At 40.4% G+C, this 21,389-nt stretch overlaps 1 protein-coding gene across 1 annotated transcript in view; it reads right to left on the bottom strand.

Moving 5' to 3' along the window:
* Positions 1 to 21,105, bottom strand: part of LOC308120012 (tomoregulin-1-like) — a gene marked incomplete at both ends in the record, with an annotated part of 80,536 nt that extends 59,431 nt beyond the window's left edge. The window contains one exon of the mRNA XM_080480361.1: positions 20,946 to 21,105. Coding sequence (XP_080336487.1) covers positions 20,946 to 21,105 — 160 coding nt within the window. The remainder of the gene's footprint in view (positions 1 to 20,945) is intronic.
* Between the last annotated feature and the right edge of the window lie 284 nt (positions 21,106 to 21,389).

Below are 21,389 nucleotides of genomic sequence, written 5' to 3'. Positions count from 1 at the left end.
GCCTCCAGCTTTAACCGAGCTTCTATAAACTCAGAGCACCGTCTGAAGGCTCCTGTTACCTCGGAGTCAGGCACAGCAGACTCGGGTGGGGGGGTGTGCGTGTGTGTGTTGGGGGGTGTTTCACAGTCCCAAACACACAATCAGTTCAGCGTGTCTTTGTGCACCAATTAAAATGCATCAAGTGCAAATCACCTGCTGGTTTACTGTTTGAGCTCGGGGGACCGGGGTCTGGTGTCCTCGGCTGTGCCCGGAATTGGAATGGGACCTGATTAGTCTCGCATCACCGACTCTTTGGGCAAATCCATTCAGTGCGTCGAGGGGGATGGAGCTGCTGCGTCGCTGGAACACCACCTCACATATAAATCTGTCAGGAGGTTGGCTCAGACTTTTGGGATCCACGTGATGAAGATGATGTGGTCTGATGAAGCTTGCAAGCTGTCCTTTTCTTTTCTTTTTTTTTTTAAGAAAAAACATCATAATGAGAGTGTTTTCTAAGTGTTTGCTCCTTTTAACCACGAATGCTTTGGTACATTTTCAACATGTCAGTCTTTAAAATAAAAAAGCCACAGTTTTACAACTGCTACACTGTCCTGAACAACCTTCAGCTCTATGGATGCGAACAAGGTGGCTACTAACAGTTATTTTCATTATTGACTGGCAGTTGTGGCTCAGTTGGTCGTCTTCCAGTCAAAAATGTTAGTGGTTCGATCCCCCAACTCACCCTCTCCACAGGTCGAAGTGTCCTTGGGTAAGACAATATACCCCGTTTCCCCCAATAGAGAACATTAGTGTGTGAGTGAACAGCTGAATGACACTCGTGTCTGTTGATCAGTGTCTTGCTTTGTCCTGACTAATTAAGAAAAAAATATTAGCTTCATTATCACAGACCACAGAAGGAACCACAGCGTTTGCATACAAACAATTCCTTTTGGAGCCTACGATGACCATTTATTTTCTGCTTAGTCACTCGGGAGGATTTAGAACTACATTATAGAATAGAAATACTTCATTATTTTCCGGGGGAAATTCTTTACAGCGCTCGCTCCGCGTAGAGCAGTAACAGTAGCATACAGGAAAATTAATCAAAAGATATTTTCAAAAAGGTGAATTGAAGAATTCCATGTGGTATAGCTGCAGCAATTAAATCAACAATAATAACCTGGACCTTGAGGGGGACGTTTTCACCATGAGGCGAGAGAACACTGTGTGACTATAATTATTATTATCATCGTTATTATTAGTGGTAGGATAAATAGTTATATATTCAGTGGATCTGAATATTGAGCTTTGATCGACTGCAGTGACCTTTAACACTCAGAAAAATGCCCGGATAATAAATGTACACCGCAACAATTAACTCAGACAAAAGTTAAGTACAGATCCTTCTGCATAACATGTAAGTAAAAAAGTAATGAAATATTTATAATCCATTACTATGTTTTAATGATTTTCTCTGTGGTTTAGTGGCTTTGAGGTATGATAATTCACCAACTAATATTAACTTGAATTTGTTCTTTGAAGTTATGTCGGTATTTTCATGGGTTTTAAGAGGAAAATTAATATAAATTTGGAGGAAATCTAATGTGGGGCGTGTAACACAAGACCTTGTTTAAGGGTTTTTAACGGATTAAAGTCCACCAGAGGAGGTCCATCAAAACAGTTTCAGATTGTTGAAGAAATAAATCTTTAAATTTCATTATAGAACTGAGTTTATTGCTTTAATAATAAATGGGCGAGTTATTGAAATAGGCAAAATACTAAAGTTGAAATAAGATTTGAAATTGGAAATATTTGTTCTTTAGGGGATATAAACAGGTTTTAAGAAAAAGAAATCATGTGAAAAATGAACATTAAAGAAAGTGGCTCCTTTACGTTATAACTCCTTTGTTATTAAACATAAATTGCTAATCAATTTATTAATCATAAGACATTTTTGATGTTGTTATAAAGACTATGCTTCAGGAGGATTCTTAAAAAAAAATCACTTATTAATAGTTATGAATACTTTAGTGGTTGTCATTAGATTTTCATTAGCTTTAATTTGGGGGGTAAATGCAACAATATGGGAGAGAAACATGAGAATCACTGATGAAAGTGAAATTATGAGAAGACCTATTCATTTTTTTTTTGATTTGAACTTTATTGGATTTTCCTTTGAAAACAGCCCCAAAACCGCCATCAATGTTTAATTTCATCACTACATGTAAAGAACCATTGAATGAAACTTGCATAACAAACATGAATTCAGTTGTACTTCGTTAACTATTCAGAAAAAGTGATTTTCTTGTACAAATCTGTTCCCGGGTTCTGGTTTCTGTAAACACTGACATTAGAACAGAGTCTGGGTCTTTGTCTTGAAGCAACAAAAAGCTCTTTCACAGCTTGATCAGGGAGGAGAGGGCTTACAAAGAGCAGGAAATGTTCCAAGCTGCAGTGGAGGCAGCGTGTTAAACATTAACCGAGTGTGGCTAACTGAACATGGAGCTGTGGGTTTGTGAGGCTGAGAAACAAGGAGGACAAGCTCCTCTGATGCAGACTCACGACGACCCACAGCCAGGATAGCATGGTGAGGTTTGATTATAAAAGTGCTGCTCAAAGAGTCGTGCATAAATCTTCTATTTCTATTTTTGTGCCATGGTTTATTTTTCAACAGTTACTGCCTGCGTTACAATTTAAGATAAAATATAGTCTGCTACATAAAAACATACATACAATGTGAATGGATCCACCTTTTTTTTTTTTTGTAAAAATTTTACATAAATGGATATAGTTGAAGGTCTCCGGGAGGTTTCCATGCATGATGGCCCGGCAGCACCAAAGCAAGGGATTAAAGTCCATAGTATGTTTGGACACATGGCGAATGGGCTCATGTCCAATACTCTATTAGCATTTGAGTCCCTTTTAAAACAAGTGAATGCAGTTATTTCAGGTTGGATAATGCAGAGTTAAATAATAAATGATATAAAGCTTATTAAATTATACTATTGTGGACAAAGTCAAATAACTCGGTCGATGAGGACATACAAAGACGAAATCACAAGTTACATGCACATGCTACCTTATTTAAAGCCTACTGCATGTCACTGTACACTGCCCATGTGTGGCGTAGTTACAGCAGAGCCAAATTTCTACAATGATGCACTGCGTTCGCTATTGAAGGTCCCAGGGTGGACCAGTGCCAACCAGCTGTTTGTGATAAATGACATGTCCACTCTCAATGCTGCGATCAGAAATTTTGTATTGAAATTTATGAACAGACTGGAGCAATAAAATGATAAAGGTTTTAATCAGACCAAAGGAAAGTAGTGTCAGGTACACATCTGCACTCTGGAGGCACTGGAGACATTGTTTATATGGGTTTTAATTTTCTATTTTATTGTTGTTGTCTGTCTGCTGTTATATATATATAGTTCACTATTTTTTAATGTTTTTATATGGACCTAAGAGTCTGCAATATTGGTTGGTTGGTTGGTTGGTTGATTGCATAGAGCCACAACTACAATGTTAATACTTTGGCTTAGGTGAGTATCTTCTAAACATGTGGTTTAAAATGTCCACAATAGTAACTATCTCATAAGCTGTTTCTACACTCTACTAACCAACTCCAGGCCCAAACATGCCTTCTTTTTTTACAACATCAACCGGTCACCAGTGGTATTACTCTGTATGCGACGCATCCCTAAGTTCCCTGAAAACACAATAAATTACGTACAGAGCGAACAGAGACATAAGGCTCCATCCGTCAAAGTATCGAAACATGTGAAGGAGTTTCTGCTGTTACCATCTCACTAATATCCACCCTGCTTTTACTTATTTAACCTAATATGTTCTGGTGCCTCTGTGATGATGTCACGAATGTGACAATGACATCACAACTTGCCCACCAGATGAAGATGCAGCCCATCTCTATGATTAATGTGATTTGAACCCGAGTTGGCCGTCAATTTTAAATAAAATTGGTCAAAATGCGGAAATGCTCAAACTGTAATGAAAGCATTCAATACCTTTATCATGGATTTTAATATCCATGCACAATGTGATGAAAACACAAAATAAAAGAGTAAAACTTCCCCCCTGATTTGGGTATGTTGCACAATGTGGCCTTTCAGTGTTGTCCACGACGCTCTGACAACATGCCAATGGCTCGGACTTGGCTGCTCTTCACTCTCATGGAGGGAGAGCTTATGACTTGTGGATTTTAAAGTCGCTGCACTATGAAGCAGAAGCAGCCCCTTTCCAAAGAAAACTCTGCCAGCAACTATGAAGCCACAGGAGGAAAACTGGTATGCAAAAGTCTGTTTTTGTGCTTTAACCACGTCTCATGAGTCGTGAAGATGAGGGAAATTAGCCCAATTAGGGACATTTCAGCACTTCTCAATCTTACATTCACACCTAGTGAGGCTTGAGATCTGCTTGATTTAAACGAACTTAGTGCATAATTTCGCCGTGATGTGCATGCCCGACTGTAAATGTTAATTGGTCAGGTAATGTTGTGGTAGAGACCCATTAAGAACATGGAAGTGTTTAATTACTGATTTCTACCAAACTGAAGTTTTCAGTAGAGGCAGATGGAAGCGCGTGGAGGAGGAAATGTTTTATCATGCGACCAGCTGATGTGCTGCTCTGTTTACTCTCAGAACTCCAAAGTCCCTGGAGGAGGTTTACAGCTCGGAATGTATTTACTGCACACAGCAGCTGTGTTTGTTTTATTCACATTAGGTGCTCCTGTCAGGCATTTTCCAGGTCTTTAATCTGATCACAGCTTCTTCTGCTTCGAAATTTGGAGACCAGCGGTTTTGTCTGTGTGAACCAGCCAGTGATGTCAGATGCAAGCGTCTGATGAGTACAGCGTCATCATGGGTGATTTTAATGACTTTAAATCGGTCTCTGTGCAAGCTTTAACGAGAACGTTGGATCTCTGTTATCGATACATTATAGAAGCCTGCAGATCGCTGAGCAAAGATCCAGTCGACATCTATGATAGTGTGACTGTTTATTTGGTACCGGTCTACAAACTGGCGATAAAGAGAACATAGCCAGAAAGAACATTAGTCCTGATTTGGCCACCGGAGTCCATAAGTGACTTACAGGACTGTTTTAGCTGAATGGATTGGGACATGGTCCAGTATACATGCAAGGACATTAAGGAACTTGCTGAGACTGTCAGCTTCCATCGATTTCTGTGAAAACTTTGTAATTTTCCCCAAAAACCCATTTCCATATATCCAAAGAACAAACCATGGAAACGTCAGCTTTACCCAATGAGACATGACACGACACAGACAGCTGCAAATAAAAGCTAAACGTGAACTTGAACTTGCAAAATGTAGGTATAATGATGAAGTAGAGAGGACGCATTGGCAGCTCACAGCCTGCATGGGACGGGGTAAAATCTATGACAGGGATGCAACCTAGAAAATGTTGTATTATTTTCAGCGGTACAGCAGACCTCCCTCTCTCCAATGATGAAACTTTTTTTTCTTTTTTTAAAAACGTCATAGCGTCAATGATTTGGTTCAATGAATGTAGCCCCTGGGCAGAATAACATCAAAATGGATGGAGGCGAAATCTGGAGTCTTTTCAGGAGTGTGAACATCAGGCAAAAAGACCCGGTCATAATGGTATCACAAGGTGGACTGTGCTCAATGGTTAGCAGACTTTTTTTTTTGTTTGTTGTATTTTTAATGTCTCTTCATCTTGTGAATATGCCCCAAAAAAACTAAATCTCCAATGTCTCTTAATGACTTGAGCCTTGTCGCACTCACCTCCCTCGTCATGAAGTCATTTGAGAAAACCGTGAAGGGAGCGCTTGTGCTTAGATTCGAGGAGAAAGAGCAAACAGAGGTGTAGACGATGCAGTATGCACTCGTCTCCACTTCATCCACATTCGTCTGAAAGGTGCAAAGTCTTTTGTATGGCTGCCATTTATTAACTTCCATCCATCCATCCATCCATTTGCTACCGCTTATCCGTTTCCAGGTCGCGGGGGTGGCGGTCTGAGCACTGTCACCGAGATCACATTGCACCGATTAACAACCTTCCGGTAGGTGGTGAGCCCACGGGAACCATTTATTAACTTTTTCTACATATTAGAGCAGATGTTTTAGCAGGACACTTTTAACATGGACTCTGGCTTAGTTTGCTGGCTGATGAGTTTTTTTTAACCAACAGGTCACAGCGAGTGAAAGTGAACAGTATTTTATCAAATGACTGTTACTCAGCTACCAGTTCCGCTCAACGCTGTGTCCTCTTTGTTCTTTTATTTATTTTACATACCCATACATGTCTGTTTAAAGAACTGTGATATCAATAAATTCGCTGACGACAGAGTTATAATGTCACTTTTAATTGAAGAAGATGATCATAGGTCAGGTCGTAGAGGTGGTACAAAATTATAAACACGTCAAAAGTACCACCAACACCAAGAAGACAAGGCACAAGAACTCTAATTCTCTCCGCCGTTGGTCTGCTCAATAAATGTTAATAGATGTGTCAGTGTGTGTATTGTATGAATGATGGTTTCTTTTATGTATGTTTTTACTGCTGGCGGTAGCACAATTTGTCCCTCGGGGATAATAAAGTTTACCTTGACCTCGACTTTCAGTTATTCTATGCAGTCAGGCAGACTTAAACTCATTATCATTATCAGCGTAGTAGAGTCAGTGGTTAGGCCTGCTTCCTCACGTACAGTGGTCGCCTGGTTCGTAGAGTCTTTCTGGTAAACTTGGATGGGTTTTCTCTGGATCCTCCAACTTCCACCAACAAATCCAAAGACGTGCTTGACAGTTGAGTGTATATCGGCAGTAGGTGTGTCTGTGATTGTCTGTTTGCATGCATTATCCCTATAATAGATGCTTTAGTTGAAAATCCAATATTTAAATCCATCCAACAGCCACCGTTCAGCTTAAAACATTACTTATATGCACAATATAAAAATACTCGCAACTACATTCAGTAGAGATAAAGGCCTTTTCATTTACTAGTTTACTGGGACTTGCAAAAACTTACAAAGACAACATTTTTCCTGGTCATTGGGCTTCTCACTCATAGAAGGGTTGTGATTCTGCACATTAGGTTGAAGTCAAGTTGGTGATTTGATGCAGTTGTGCTATTTTACAGTGCAGAGTATATGACTTTTGTCCATTAGGAAAAATGACAGATGGTCAGGACATGATCACGACATTAAAGCCAAAGCTAAAACATCCCTTATAATCCCTTCTCTGATTAGGTTTCTCTTTCTTTTAGCCAGCTTGAGAAACAGCCCACTGGAAAGGAAGCAGAGGAAGCAGCAGTATGCGGACCAAGCTGCTCGAAGTCTGACAAATGAGGCCTCTGCAATTCCACTGGCTTCATAAACCTGCCATTCAGGCTTAATCTGCAGAGCCATCGACGCATGCAGTATTACCTTGCATAATTGACGGCCCACGCATTAAGCCAATGTCAAAGAAATCATTTTAATTTTCTCAGCGAGCAAAAAATAAGGTGCCGCCAGACCTTAATTGTTCCTTTGGTTTGATGCCCAGACCATGGGAAAGATTAGAAAGCATTGGTTGTGTAAGTGAGCCTGAAAGCAAAGTGGGAAGAGAGGCCATGTTTGTGTTGTTGTCGCCATGTTTGCTCCACCTCATAACATTCCTCACCAAGTCTACAAGAAAGATATCCAATCTCAGGCCCTGTTTACACAACGTTTCAAGTGAAAACAATGTTTTTTAGGTTTTTTTTATCATTTTTGTTAGAGAAAAGTTTCACATTTAACATGCAGAAATGTTAAAGACATCCACTAGTGGGTGCTGTTGTTTACTTTTATAATGAAACCGCGCACATGCATGCAGAGAATAAAACGCCCGTGTGGACATACGACGAAGTTGGATTGCTAATACTTGTGACTCAACTATAAAACTACCAAGTCTCAGGAGAATAGGGAGTCATGACACCCTGGAGGCCGTCATTGTCGTTATTGTCCATCTACTTGCACGTGTGCAGAGTAACTATTTACCACGGGCATGGTGCACAGTGGCAGGAGCAGCGTTGCCGCTGTCAACGAGGAGACGGGCCCCAGAGCACTTTCAAAAACGTCCACCTTGAGAGCCGTTTCCAAATAGTTGCATTTTCAGTGGCGCTAAGCACCACTGTCCTTTAAACAGACACCAAAAAACGCAACCAAAGATCTGCCTCTTCACATGTAAATTCACCAAGAATCAAAATCGGGCTTCATCTATAGGACGAAGAGCAGAGTCTTGCCTTACAACTAACCTGCCACATACAATGAAAAACTGGAGAGCAGGAGAAGTACAAGGAACTGTAGCCGAGTATTAAATTAAATTCAAGACCAGTTTCTTAAATAGATCAATATTTTTTTCTTCTCCAAATGCCCTTATTTAGTTTGGCTTCATTTTATTTTCCATGTATAAAATCTTGTTTGTCTTTTTTTTCTCCATTATATCAAAACAACTGAAGTTGCATTGTACAAAAACGAACATAAAAGAGATCATGATAGATTTTATCTCCATCGTAAAGACACAAGCCCATCCAATCACTCCTATTACAAGAGTCCTGTTCAACTCAAACCGTAGATGTCATTGTGACACCGACTTCTCGTATTAACCTCCTGTATTAAATTGCGAAATTCTTTACAAATCCATCAGTACGCATCCATCATGACGTAAACGACAGTCAACATTTCAGCCTTATACTATTGCAAGATGTGTCTTCCAGCAGCAAGATGCCTATCTGCCACAGACACTGACCTCTGATCCCTGACCTGATGGATGAGAGAGTCGGCTGAAGAAAAAAGAAAAGATAAAAAGACCAACAGGAAGAGCTGCATCCTGTTTTTTGCAGCACCATCAACCTGAAAATAATCCGAGCTAACGAGAGCGGGATCAAAGCAGCGGATCAATCGGACACTCGCTGCCCCAGACGTCCACACCTGCGGTCAGACTACGGTAAGATTTACATTTTAGGAGCCAACTTGATCTAAGGCTCGGGCTGAATAAGATTAGCCTCTTTTGAAGTGCAGACATCAGTGCTTGGTGCTGCAGGGCGACGACGGGCGGCGTTACACAGTGACAAGGTGTCAGCTCCGGGTGCAGAGCTGCTGGATCACCTTACTGCGAGCGTCCGTCGCTGCTCTTCTGACTCACACAGGGGCTGATGGACGTCCCGGGTTTCCATAAACACGGGATCTCAATATGAGCTCAGTGGGGTTTTTTTTCGTTTTCACACCCAAAACATTTCGGACACAACAGAACCATTTCAAAATCACCACAGAAACAATGTCAACAGGATAAATAAAAAAAGGTCTGGTAATTGCTGCAATGGCTGTTAACATGAGAGATGTGAATATTATTTTACTATGTGCTGCAGGAAAATCTGAACGTAGTTACACCGATGAAATGGATTTTTATTCTAACTGTGAGGACGATGCACACTGTAATGAAACCACTTGATGGACCAATATAATTTCTTTGAATGTATACTTTCTCCCCTGAGGAGGACTCGAACTGCGTAAGATGATTTACCAGCTTTTCCTTCATCACCACTCTGAGGTTCACATTTGGAATTGAGTGGATAGATGAATTGAAAGAACTGAAGATAATAATTGGTTGGTTGGTGTTCATTTAAATGTTTGACTCGTGCGATCATGATTTCCTACTGCTGCTGTTTGATGGCACAATGAGCACAACCTTTTTTTTTTTTTTTATATTTACAAGCTTGAATGATAATATACAGATCACTTCAGCATGTCACGAATCATTTAATTGTTTGGGGTGAGGTGGAGAACCAACAGGCGGCGGAAGCATAATTCTTATTTAAAATGAAATTTAAAAAAATCAAATGTGTGTTTGCTATACAAATAAAATGGTGATTCATATCGGATTCATTGACTGGCTCTCATGACAATGACTCTCTAAATGGAGGTTTATATTAGGTCACATCCTGATGGGCGTATCTTTATTCATTTTAACTTTGTGGAAAATAACTATTAGAATCAGCATTATCAGACAAGCCAAGCAAAGAAATGTAAGAACCGGACTGATAAACAGCAGGAGCAGTAGATTAACAAAACCATGTAACACAATGTTTTCCAATAGGAGACATTTCCATATGGAGCACACTTGGCTGGGCTATCCACAGTAGTGTTTTTTTGTTTTTATTCATACCCCTAGAGACTGCAGCTGTTTGTGGCAATTCGACTTTTTAAACTCCATATAAACACAGAGGGAAAAATTGAATTAATATTAGTTTGACTTCTGACAAAGTCATGAACAAACACAAGCAGTGATGAAGGGTTTCAAGTTAATGTGAGAAACTTTTGAAGGGTCACTGGCTGAGAAAGTTGGAGTTTTCTGTCTATACAAAGAACACAAAGAAAAATACAGGTATCTCAAGGCATGGACTTTTTCATTCACAAAAATCACCTGTCAATCAGACGTAGTGGCTCTCTTCTACTAGAGCATGTAAACAATGTTTTTGTCTCTTAAAAAGCTGATTAATTTGGGTAATTGTCATGGTTGTCTACTGTATTTGAGCCTTTATTTACTGGCACTGAAATAACATATGATTCCAGTGTATAGTTATCGTGTTTAGGAAAAAAAAACTTGAAAATAACAGGCTATAATATTTAGTGAGCCCTAAGAAGCTACAGACACTCTCCTGACAGACAGCCGCGCTTTCACCCAAAGAGCACCTTGACTTTAGAGCACATTTTATCCTCCAGGCTTAATTAAACTCCTGGAGCCACAACAGCTTTAAAAAGTCCACATCCAGGCAGTTGACAAACACCTTTTATTACCTCGTGAAAGACAATTAAAAGCGTCTGTCACCCTGTAGCGCTGCAGATAATTGGTTTGCCCCGAAACTCAGCCGGCAAAACTGATTGCTGGATAATTCCTCCTCAGCAGGAGAGGAGCGACGCCGCGAGAGAGACAGCCGACATCGATGAAAGACCGAGGGTGAGTCGATCTGTCCTTCAGAAATATAATCTGTCACGCGCACTCTGCCCTGGCATTTCATTTTGGGGTTTGACGGAGTAAAGAAATGAGCAGGCAGGTCGCCAAAACTTTCAAGAACACCATGTGTTCAGACGGTGCCTTGCTGGTATGAATCAATTAAACATATGAACCAATAGCAGCGCAACATAAATCTGTGTGTGTGTGTGTGTGTGTGTGTGTGTGTGTGTGTGTGTGTGTGTGTGTGTGTGTGTGTGTGTGTGTGTGTGTGTGTGTGTGTGTGTATGTGTGTGTGTGTGCAACACTTATAACTCTATATTGTTTTGCTAAGAACTTCATGAATAAATTATAATCAAAAGACATTTTTATCTTGGTCCCCCAATTTATGATGTAGCTTCTTTTCTTTTTTTTTTTTTTTACTTCTCTACATTTATGTCCAAGTAAGTCACTTACCTTGCATCGCTCAACTTTTAAGGGCGGTTGATTCACAAATGATCTTTAGTTGCTTTAGTTAGAACCGTGTTCATTTGTAAAGTAGATCTGTATATGATCATGTTGTTGTTTGTTCTTATTTTTCATGATGACGCTCCACATTCTAAAACAAAATAAAGTGGCGTCGATACCTTCTTGAAAACCTGCACAATTTCGCCCTAATGACACGGTAAGAAACAAATGAGTCTTGTATATGATATGGGTATATGTACTTTATTTGAGTATCTTGTTCTCTAACAAGTTAAGTTGGCGCGTGTGCACGTGATGCCCTCCTCGCCACCACCACAGGCATTACGTATCAAGTCAAATACTAAATAACGTTTATTTTCGTCCTCAGTTACTTTTCAGAACCTATGCTTTTGTACTAAAGTAAAAAAGTTTCATCTGTTTAATGACTTTGACCAGCCTCTGCCAGAAGTGCATTACATGCATAACAAATGTGGAAAAACCAACACAATGTAAGATAAATAACGAGATGCAGTAAACAAGACTTTCCAACAGGGGAAAAGGTTGTTGTTGGATGTGGCGCCTGTCTCAAATGCAAGGTGGTTTACTTCAAGGGTTTTCCCAACAAACAGTGTAACCTCTTTGAGAAAACTCCTTTGAACTCATGCCACTTGTTTAGTCGAAGTTGCTCTGTGTTCATAGTTGCGTTTCTCAGCCATTTGTGTCGATCCTTACCTTTAAAAGTCAGGCTGCAACTCTGAGAGAGTTTCAAGTTAAAGCAGAATCTAACTTTTCACTTCTTCTGCTGTGATTAGAACACGGGGTCAAATAAGGTTTGATCAATTCTCTAGAAAATGAAGAAAATAGAAGCTATTTGAGATCTAAACTGACTTGATGTGCATCTCTAACCTGAGCAACATGAGCATTATTAAGAAATTTTAGATTACTCTTTTTCACACAGGCATTTTTTTTAAATGGGAAAAAAATTGAGTGCAGTTCAGAAGCTTCTCTGTTTTTTTTATTAGAAAATAGAATTTTTCAGAAAATTCTGAGGGGAATTGTAATATATGTAATTTTAGTTTTTCCCCTAAAAGAACGTGCTATACATAGCTATAGCTATAAAATATCTACAAATCAAAAACAGGAGGGCAGAAGTGTATTTTTGTGGAAGCTTCCACTGCAAAATCTGCCGTATGTGTTCGTAGAGAGATGACGGCAAAAATAATGAACAACTGAGTCACAGTTTCTCCGACTTCAAAAACATTTAAGTGTAATAATGTGGAACAACTCCCACCACAGCCTGTCTTTGTGGTGATGAAAGAAGAGAAATGTCATCAATCAGCTGGATCTGCATGGAAATCTCAGAGACCGCTTGATATGTAAAATCCTGGAGGTGGTATTGAATCGGTGCCAAAAAACATGATGGATGTTGTTGTTTCTGCTGCTGTCTGCTGTGCTGTGAATAAATTGATATCTGGGCTGATTCTTGTTTGTTTTCTTTTTTTGTTTTCCAGGGACAGACAGAAAGCAGAAGGAACATCTTGTCATTGATCGTCTGTTTGTTTTTAGTTCATTACAAGAAATAAAACGCTCGTTAAACAGCCAGAACACAGAGACTCAGCAAAAAGCCGGGTTCATAAAGTCTTTTCCGGGGTGTTTTTGACCAAATTCGGCCTGCTGATTTTTCCTTAAGTTTCAATGATGATGTAAAAAAAAATTATAATCATCTGAAATGGTGTACAAGTTCTGCACTCAAGGCAAAACTTTATTTGTTTTATGTGATGGTGTGTTTCCAGAGTATAATACCAGGGATTTATCTCTACATTGGAAATATTTTTGGTAATAAATGACTGTTGTTGGAGAGGATTCCCAACCAGTATCTTCTTTTTCAATTGACACTATGATCAAAATATGACCTACTGGTCTTACTGGGTTTCATGTGCTGATGTTAAAGCGTCACTTTTCTCTTCATTTGACTAACTGGGAAGAGAAGATGCTATACTGCGATATTGTAAGAAACAACTAAAAACAGCTATATCACCTTCCCCCATCTAAACAATTACCGTGTTTCTTCCTATATTTTAGTGCTTGTTTCAGTTCACTGCTTTTCATTTCAAAGAGAAATAGATGCACAATTTACCAAACATGGTCGGTCACCTGCCCAGTGAGGGGTTAAGGTTTTCATTATTCAGCTCCCCGCGCTCTCTGTTGGCAGTGAGCAGACACTCATCCAAACAATGATTCAAGATGTCAGAGTTTAGCTCAAGAGGAGAGGATAAAGCTCCATCCCCACCTCCTTGTTTTCTCTAACCTCTCAGAGTCTTGTTGGAGGCTGCCAGCGGACTGGACTGTGTCCTGATCATCATCTGCTATGGATGAGAGCTCCAGCTAAACAGCCGGGGTGTAAATTGTAAACGGCATAGATGGGCCATCAATATTCATCTGCAGCTTTGTTAATGTCGGAGTCGCTGCTGAATTTTTAATGGCGCCTGTTACACTTTCCCCAAGTATATGTGTCGTGTTGGAGATTTTCTGGCACACTCGTCTGAGCATGCTCCATCAGGCGAGAGGCCCGGGACTCTGAAAGGCTCTCCCATGAGGCCAGCGTTTAAAAGCCGCGCAGCGGGCCAAATTATACAGTATGATTTCATTTATGTTGGCGGAGGCAAGCGAACTCTGTCCTGACCGACTGTCCCACAGTAAAACCTGACACTGCTGCAGCTGAGGCAACTTCATTCTCCTCTAAATGAAAAAGTTTCTTCTTGTCCCGTCGGGAAACAGCCGCCAGCTATTAACTACAAACTATCTGTACTCCTGTGCTTCAACGACTACTTCGCATTTACACTGGTGATGTGTTTTCAGGTGACATTACAGGAAAAAAAAATCACTTTTTTCACTTCATAACACCACACTGTATGTGCTCGCCCAGGCAGCCAGCCAAGACATGCCGTTTCACGAGATTTATCGCAAAACACTGCAGCTGTGTAACTAAACAGTGAAACAGCAGAGCCTGAAAAATCCTCTGAAATTATCCTGCTTTGTCATCTCATTTATTCTTCTGTCGGAGAAACAAACTGCAGGTGAGTCATTGGTTTTAAACTCTTCTGTTAAGAAGAAACTAATGTGTGTGTGTGTGTGTGTGTGTGTGTGTGTGTGTGTGTGTGTGTGTGTGTGTGTGTGTGTGTGTGTGTGTGTGTGTGTGTGTGTGTGTGTGTGTGTGTGTGTGTCCACATTTCTGTGCTGTATGTATATGTGTTTATTCTTGTACATTTGTTATTCCTGTCTCTCGAGAAGAAGAAGAAGAAGAAAACACCAAGCAGTGAACAACATCCAGCATCCCAGGCAGGCCACAATGCAAGTTCAGCTAAATGTTCACAGGCTGAATTGGTAAAAATGTTCGAATTCGAGCTGAATTTGGAGCAAATCTTAAAAGATAAAGATTGATGTCGGTTTAAATTCCCAACTTTCATCGACTTTGAATTCAATCAGTCAGCTCGGACTGCCACTGTCATTTCTTACCATTCTCATAAATATGGAGCAGAATGGGACAACCTCCACTTAACCTTGGTCGTCATGATAGAAGTCAGAACCAAATTTATGGCATAGACACTCTTCAGGGACAAAAAGCTAATTAGGTTTATAAAAAAAAATAAAAAATTGTACTTTTGGCTTCAAAATCTATATATGTGTTCAATTACACTACAATACGTCATGTTATAATATATGCGACTTAACATCATGTTATGTTATGCTGCTTTGCGTGATGTTGCATTATTACATGTCATATCTAGTCATACGTCCTGATACATCATATCACATAACACCGATTGAAATCAAGCTCCACGCTTGTTAATTTTTGATGCTGTGCATGTCCCAAACCATCCATCCTCTGGGTCAAGGTCCTGGCTTTGCTTCTCTCCTCTATCCAAACTTGTTATTTAATATTGCCTTTTCCCTCTTTTGTCTCCTGCCAACATTATTACTATGGTCGCCATGAATCCCAGCTTCAGTCTCTACCCCAGAGGGATCAGAGTAAGAAAGGAATTCCCGCCTTTACCACATGTACATAGTTGAAAAATGAGATTTTTCGTCTGTATTTAACCCATACCAGAGGAGCAATAACTGCAGCAGTTTGCTCAAACAACCCACAGTGGTTGCAATTAGGATGAGGACAACTTTCCTCGCTGAAGTCTCACACTGGTCCTTTTTTGAATTATTTTTTTTTAACCAGTGACTGTCCAGTTACAAGCTCGCTTCATTGATGGTATTGATTTAAACATGAACATCTTAAATATTTCCCAACAACATACAAAGCAATATTATGAATAATGTTCCTCATTACAGTAAAAGGGAAGCCCTGGTATGTAAGAAAACATCTCAGAGAATTCAGTATTTAGAAGAAGTACAGTGTTTCCAGGAGATTGATAGGATGTCTCAACTCGTTCAAGTAACTTTTGAAGCAGGGAAATACCGTCAAGAATATCCTCCGATTTTAGACTCAGTTTGCTTTACAGGAGTTGGACTAAGAAATCAAATACGAGAAAAGACTGAGATGCTCAGATCTCAACATCCAGCATTCAGCAGCTAATTTACACTTGAAACTCTTGGACAAGGATTTTACAGAAGAGGATGTGGAGGCGTTTCTTTAGCTTCAAAACCAGAGTGGGCCCACCAGCAGATCTGAACCACATGTGCAGATACAGCAGAGTCTGCTGAACATATGTGCCACCTCAAAAACAAAATGAAATGGTCCAAAATATAAAGCCGGGCATGTCGGGCATTCACAGTCAAATATGTCGCCGCACTCGTTTGTCTCATTTGTTCTCACTGCGTTTCCTTGAGGATCAGCGCGAGTGCAGGACAGGACGTCGATATCACCTCTTTCCTGTTGACGACTTCAGTCTGAGCATCTCGGACATTTCACCGATAGCACATGAAGCAGAAGTCAGTGTGTGGCCGTGTCTGCTGACGTTTGTTAAACGCATCAGTAATAATTCATGCTCTGTGACCCCCAAGACACTTATTCTGATTGTTAAAAAAAAATTTAAAAAAAAGGACTCTCAGTGGGTCGACACCTGAGGTCTGAAAACCTCTTAAGGGGGCTCAGTCTGCTCTGAACTCACCCAAAATTATTTTGCACATAGTCAAAGAAATCCAGAATATATCAATTACTACAATTATAAGCATTGTCTGCCAGCATTCAGCTTTATTATAATTTTATTTGGCGAATCAGAACTCAAGCAGGAGGTCCATAATGTTTCTTACAGTCAAACTGGGTTGAGTTTCAGGTTGAAAGAAATTGCATACTTATTTATATCTATAATTGCAGTCTTTTTAGAAAGAAAACTGCATGAACTGTGTTCCAGCAATGTTTTTTTTCTAATGGCCATGATAATGAGGGTTGTGTGTGAAGGATGATTGTAGCTAGAAATCACATTGAAGCATATTTTCAGTAGCCAGACCACCAAATGATGATTAATCCATCACAAGTCCTAACAAATACATTTTGTATTTTATGCAGGATGTTTTCAAGGTCTTCTTAAGTTGGAACCAAAGGGGTTTTTTTTCTCCTCCTGTTTTGAATGGCAGTAAAAACAAGGTCAGGCTTATCAACAGTCCGGTAGTCAACAGTACCCCACAACAAACTGATAAAATCGACTCATTGCCGGTTTAGTAACATGATGCTCTATTTACCAGGTTTTTACAAAATATTTTCCATCATGGGATTTATAATTAGTATGACAATATGCAACACAGTCAGCTCCATCCCTCACTCCGCATCCCTCTGCCACATTCCCAACACAAATCAAAATGTTTTCAGCTTAAGTTATTGGAAAAGATCCCGGGCTGAGCTTCCCATGGCCCCCCCGAGGAACAAGCCGACGTTGGGATGGCTCCGTCTCTTCTTTCCCACACACCGTGTTGTACGTTGCAGTCATAACACCAGCGAAGAGCGCCTCGCTGCAAATGCCTGATGTTTCTCCAGGGCTGTATTTTCCCCCCTTCAAACCTCCCTGAACACAGCAGCCGGCTGCTTCTGACAAAATGCCAAAAGCCATTTTATTTTGTTTCTCCTGCAACGATGAAAGCCTTCTTTCCTCCTTTTCTCTGACAAGCAGCAGTTTTGAAAGCAGAGCAGTCAGTTATTATCTAATATCGGGTTTCGGCACCGTGTGACACAGGTTATTGCCATGCATGAAGCAAATTAGACTTCCTGTGCTGAAGAATAATTTAAAAAAAAAAGAAAGTTGCAATCAAGGTGCTTTGTCTGTTCAGTGACTTGGAACATTTTTCTTTCACTTCTGCAGTACATGGTATTGTGCACTGAAGAGGAAAATGCTCAGTTTCTCAATGTAAACACCGTAAGTGGCGTAAGTGAGGGCAATTCAGCAGCTCTTTAATAAAACATGACTGAGGTGGGTTATTCAAAACGCTCTGGAGTGACGGCTGACACTCATTTACACGACTGCTGTTCTTTTCCTTTTAATATTTAATAATAGAGGAGGAACAGTAGAACAGCATAATGAGTTTATGAATATTACATATTGATGCAGCAGAACGCAACCATGATTGCGAATAGCACTGTCTGCGATCCCCGTCAGAGCAGGTTACAGTAAGTGAAACTCACACGCTGATGGATGCTTATGATATACTCGCTACAGATACAGGTGTCAGCGATATGTTTGGAGGAACGCGGAGGGATTTTTTAAAGCAAAGACACAAATGTTTTTGACGCTTATTCTTAGAAAATGACATGAATTATTATAAAATTCAATTATATCTGACATTAAAATCTGATTATAAATAAATGAATAAAGAAATAATCGCAACAGTTAAACACACAGACAGCCATTATTATAGTTGGCAAAACTTCCATATTTACATTTTATAAAATGTCTTCAGGCTGTTTAAGGTCTGGATGTTCACTGTCATACCTGTGCAACGTCACCTGCGGAGGCCCAGCCTGTCATTTTCCTTGCCTTGTACACACTGATGCTCTGTTATAAAAACAATCATCTCATTAGAAAAGGTTCAAATGTGAATGCCAACAGACAATCAATAACCTAAATTAGAGATCATCAACCTTTTTGAACCTGATTGCTACTTCAGGTACCATGTGCCTCTTGTTGCAAACTGCCTGATTAATTTGTTTAAACTCGTGTTGTTCGCACGGTTCTCTAAGAGTTTGCACTATGGGTTGCTCACCAGCTCGATGCTGGCTACCAGTGGCCAGCTACCCTTGATCTAAGTATTTATTGACTTTCACAGGAGTGCATTACCAGTGATGACTTAAAGAAGACACTCAATTTCAAAAATTGTGAGCATAAACATGGAGATCATTCTCATTTAAAGACAGATTTACCGCACGGTAAACACAGACGTGGCAGGCCACCACCTCACATCAGTCAGTCTGGCTTGTTTTTTTTGTAAATGTTGGTGCAATTTGGCGTTCACAGACGGTTAGATGCATTCAGCAGTAAATATACATGTGGTTGGTGGTTTTTGTGTAAAACGAACGATCGCCTAACCAGACCGACTGCGTCCCTGTGGAGGTTACAGGAGCTTGAACTGCAGCATTGATGAAACGCCTGAGCAGAATCACTGAGGTAAAGATGATATTGGATTGTACTTTTCAAAAAAAGCTATTCCAGGTTGTTCTTGATATTTCTTAATAAAGAGTCCATTTTTACAATGTATTTGTACATCTTTACACTAAAACAAAAGGGAGCCGTCTTTACAGGTTTCATTTTATAGCTCCATTCCAATGGAGTTCAGACAGAACTGCACAAGGCCCCTGAACCAGAATGAGTTTGATACGTCTGTGCTCGACAATCAAGACAATGAGCTCCATCTGGACTTGCCTCCTGACCACTGAGAGAAATATGTGCATGCGCTGCACATGGAGTTTTACTTGCAGAACGGGAGACTTCTCTATCGTGTCTATTTTTGTATGCGTTTATCCCCGTGTCTTTATAGTTACAGATCGATGGGGACATCAAAACATTTGATTACAGACATGATGGAAGTGACAAATACTGACAGAATCTTTTGATTTTGTCAGTCACCACCAAACACAATGATTACATTTAGTTTACTTCTCCTGATTAATTCCATTCAGTTAATTCACCATTGAAGATTCGTCATCCTATAGTCTGCATCATTTGACAAAGGAAATGTAATCATTGTGTTTGGTGGTGACGTGGCTGGGACTTGTCCTTCACAGAGAGAACATCCCTGGTTTGAGTCCAGGTTTCTGTGTGGAGTTTGCATGTTCACCATGTGCATGCACGGCTTTTCTACAGGTACTCTATATGTCTGCAACAGTCTGAACTTGGCCTTAAAAGATTGCTCTAAGTTGTCTGTAGATGCAAGTATGTGTAATTTGCTATGGCCCACAGTCAGCTGAGATCAACTAGAGCCCCAGCAACCTGAAGTTTTACCAACAAAAAGTATCAGAGATGGAGAGAGTGACTATTATTGTGAATGACAGGCATAATATTTTATTGTTTTCAGTCCAGGCATTGTCTTTTATATCAATGTGGTTTTTATGTTTAAAGTCTGCTGTGTTTTGTTTTTTAACATTTCTGCAGCTCTAAACACTGTAACAATAATAATAATAACATTTTTGTTTGAGTCCATAAAAGCTTCTGCTTTTGAAGAAATTGAAATGTTTGACTCCGTTACACACTAAACAAGATAAATATCATGTTTAAACATAATTGAATTGAAGATACTATTTGATTTAATGCTACAGGTATCTTTTTTTCATTTTACAAATGCATTGTGTCACCTTAAACAGCAAGAGCAGAGAATAGTATGACATTTGTGTTTCTCCCACAGTTACTGGATCTATTTGCATATTAGATGAATGAGAAAAATCTTCATATTCATATAATGGAATAAGATGCACATTCCCCAGAAAGACTAGTCTGTGAAAACAACAAGTATTAATAGCTTAAGTCCAATTTGAGTTTAAAGTGAATGTGAGCGATCATACAGCCAAAGAATCTAATGAGCAGATCATAAATTCTACTTCAACCATCTGTATGAGCATATCAATACAACAGCAGATCAACCACAGCCCAGTTCCAGCACACATTTAATTGCCATAATATTGATCCATATTATGCATATGTGATGTTTTATCTTTCAGTCGGCGAGAAAACCAATAATGGATCACCGAAAGACTCATTTGGATGTGAACACCTGATGACAAATTAAAGCAACTGGAATTAGCCACCTCTGACACCTCGTCAAACGCAAAACTCAACACTGAGCGCAGAGAACGGACTAAAAGTCAGCACGTAGGGGGATATAAGAGGAGACAGAGGATATAATTAGAAGACCCCGGGGGGGGGGGGATCTCCTTGATTTCTTCTACAGCACTGAGAGAGCTGGGAGCTGTTCCACCAAGCTTAAATACCAACAATTTGTCCGTTTGTTGCTCTTTTTATCAGTGTGCATGGCGCGCACACCCACGGCAGACGCAATGAGAGACGCACCAGCAGTAGCAGCAGCAGTAGTACGAGCACCAGTACCGGCAGCATGTCTTACCTGTGCAGTCTTTCCCTTTGCCTTTACACTCGCCGCTCTGTGGGTAATAAGACGACCGAGCCTCCGGCAGGTAGAGGAGCAGGGAGAAGAGACATGCGGACACCAGGCACCGGACCAACCCGCCTGGGCGCCCGTGACACTTCCCAGGCCCTGACAGCATGGTGATGGGAATGACGATGGGGATGGTGATTTTGGTGACGATCCGACCTTCCAGACGAATCAGGCGGATCTCGGTTCAGGTGAGAAGCGATGCGCACAAAGTCTGCGGTCGCGCAGGGTAGAGAGATGGAAGGGAAAACACCCGGCTCCCTCACACTGTGTCCCGCTGAGGGGAGAGCTCTGGCTGGGGGGAGAAGATCCGAGCAGGGGTGGGGGGTAGTCTGTGGAGGAGGAGAGACGTGCAGGGAGAGCCCCACGCCGGATTCCTCGTTCAGAAAGCGTCGG

This window comes from Lipophrys pholis, assembly GCF_963383615.2.
Source record: "Lipophrys pholis genome assembly, chromosome: 1".
In the NCBI taxonomy this organism is placed as follows: domain Eukaryota; kingdom Metazoa; phylum Chordata; class Actinopteri; order Blenniiformes; family Blenniidae; genus Lipophrys; species Lipophrys pholis.
The sequence above is the reverse complement of the archived record's forward strand: the minus strand, read 5'-3'. Positions and strand labels throughout refer to the sequence as shown.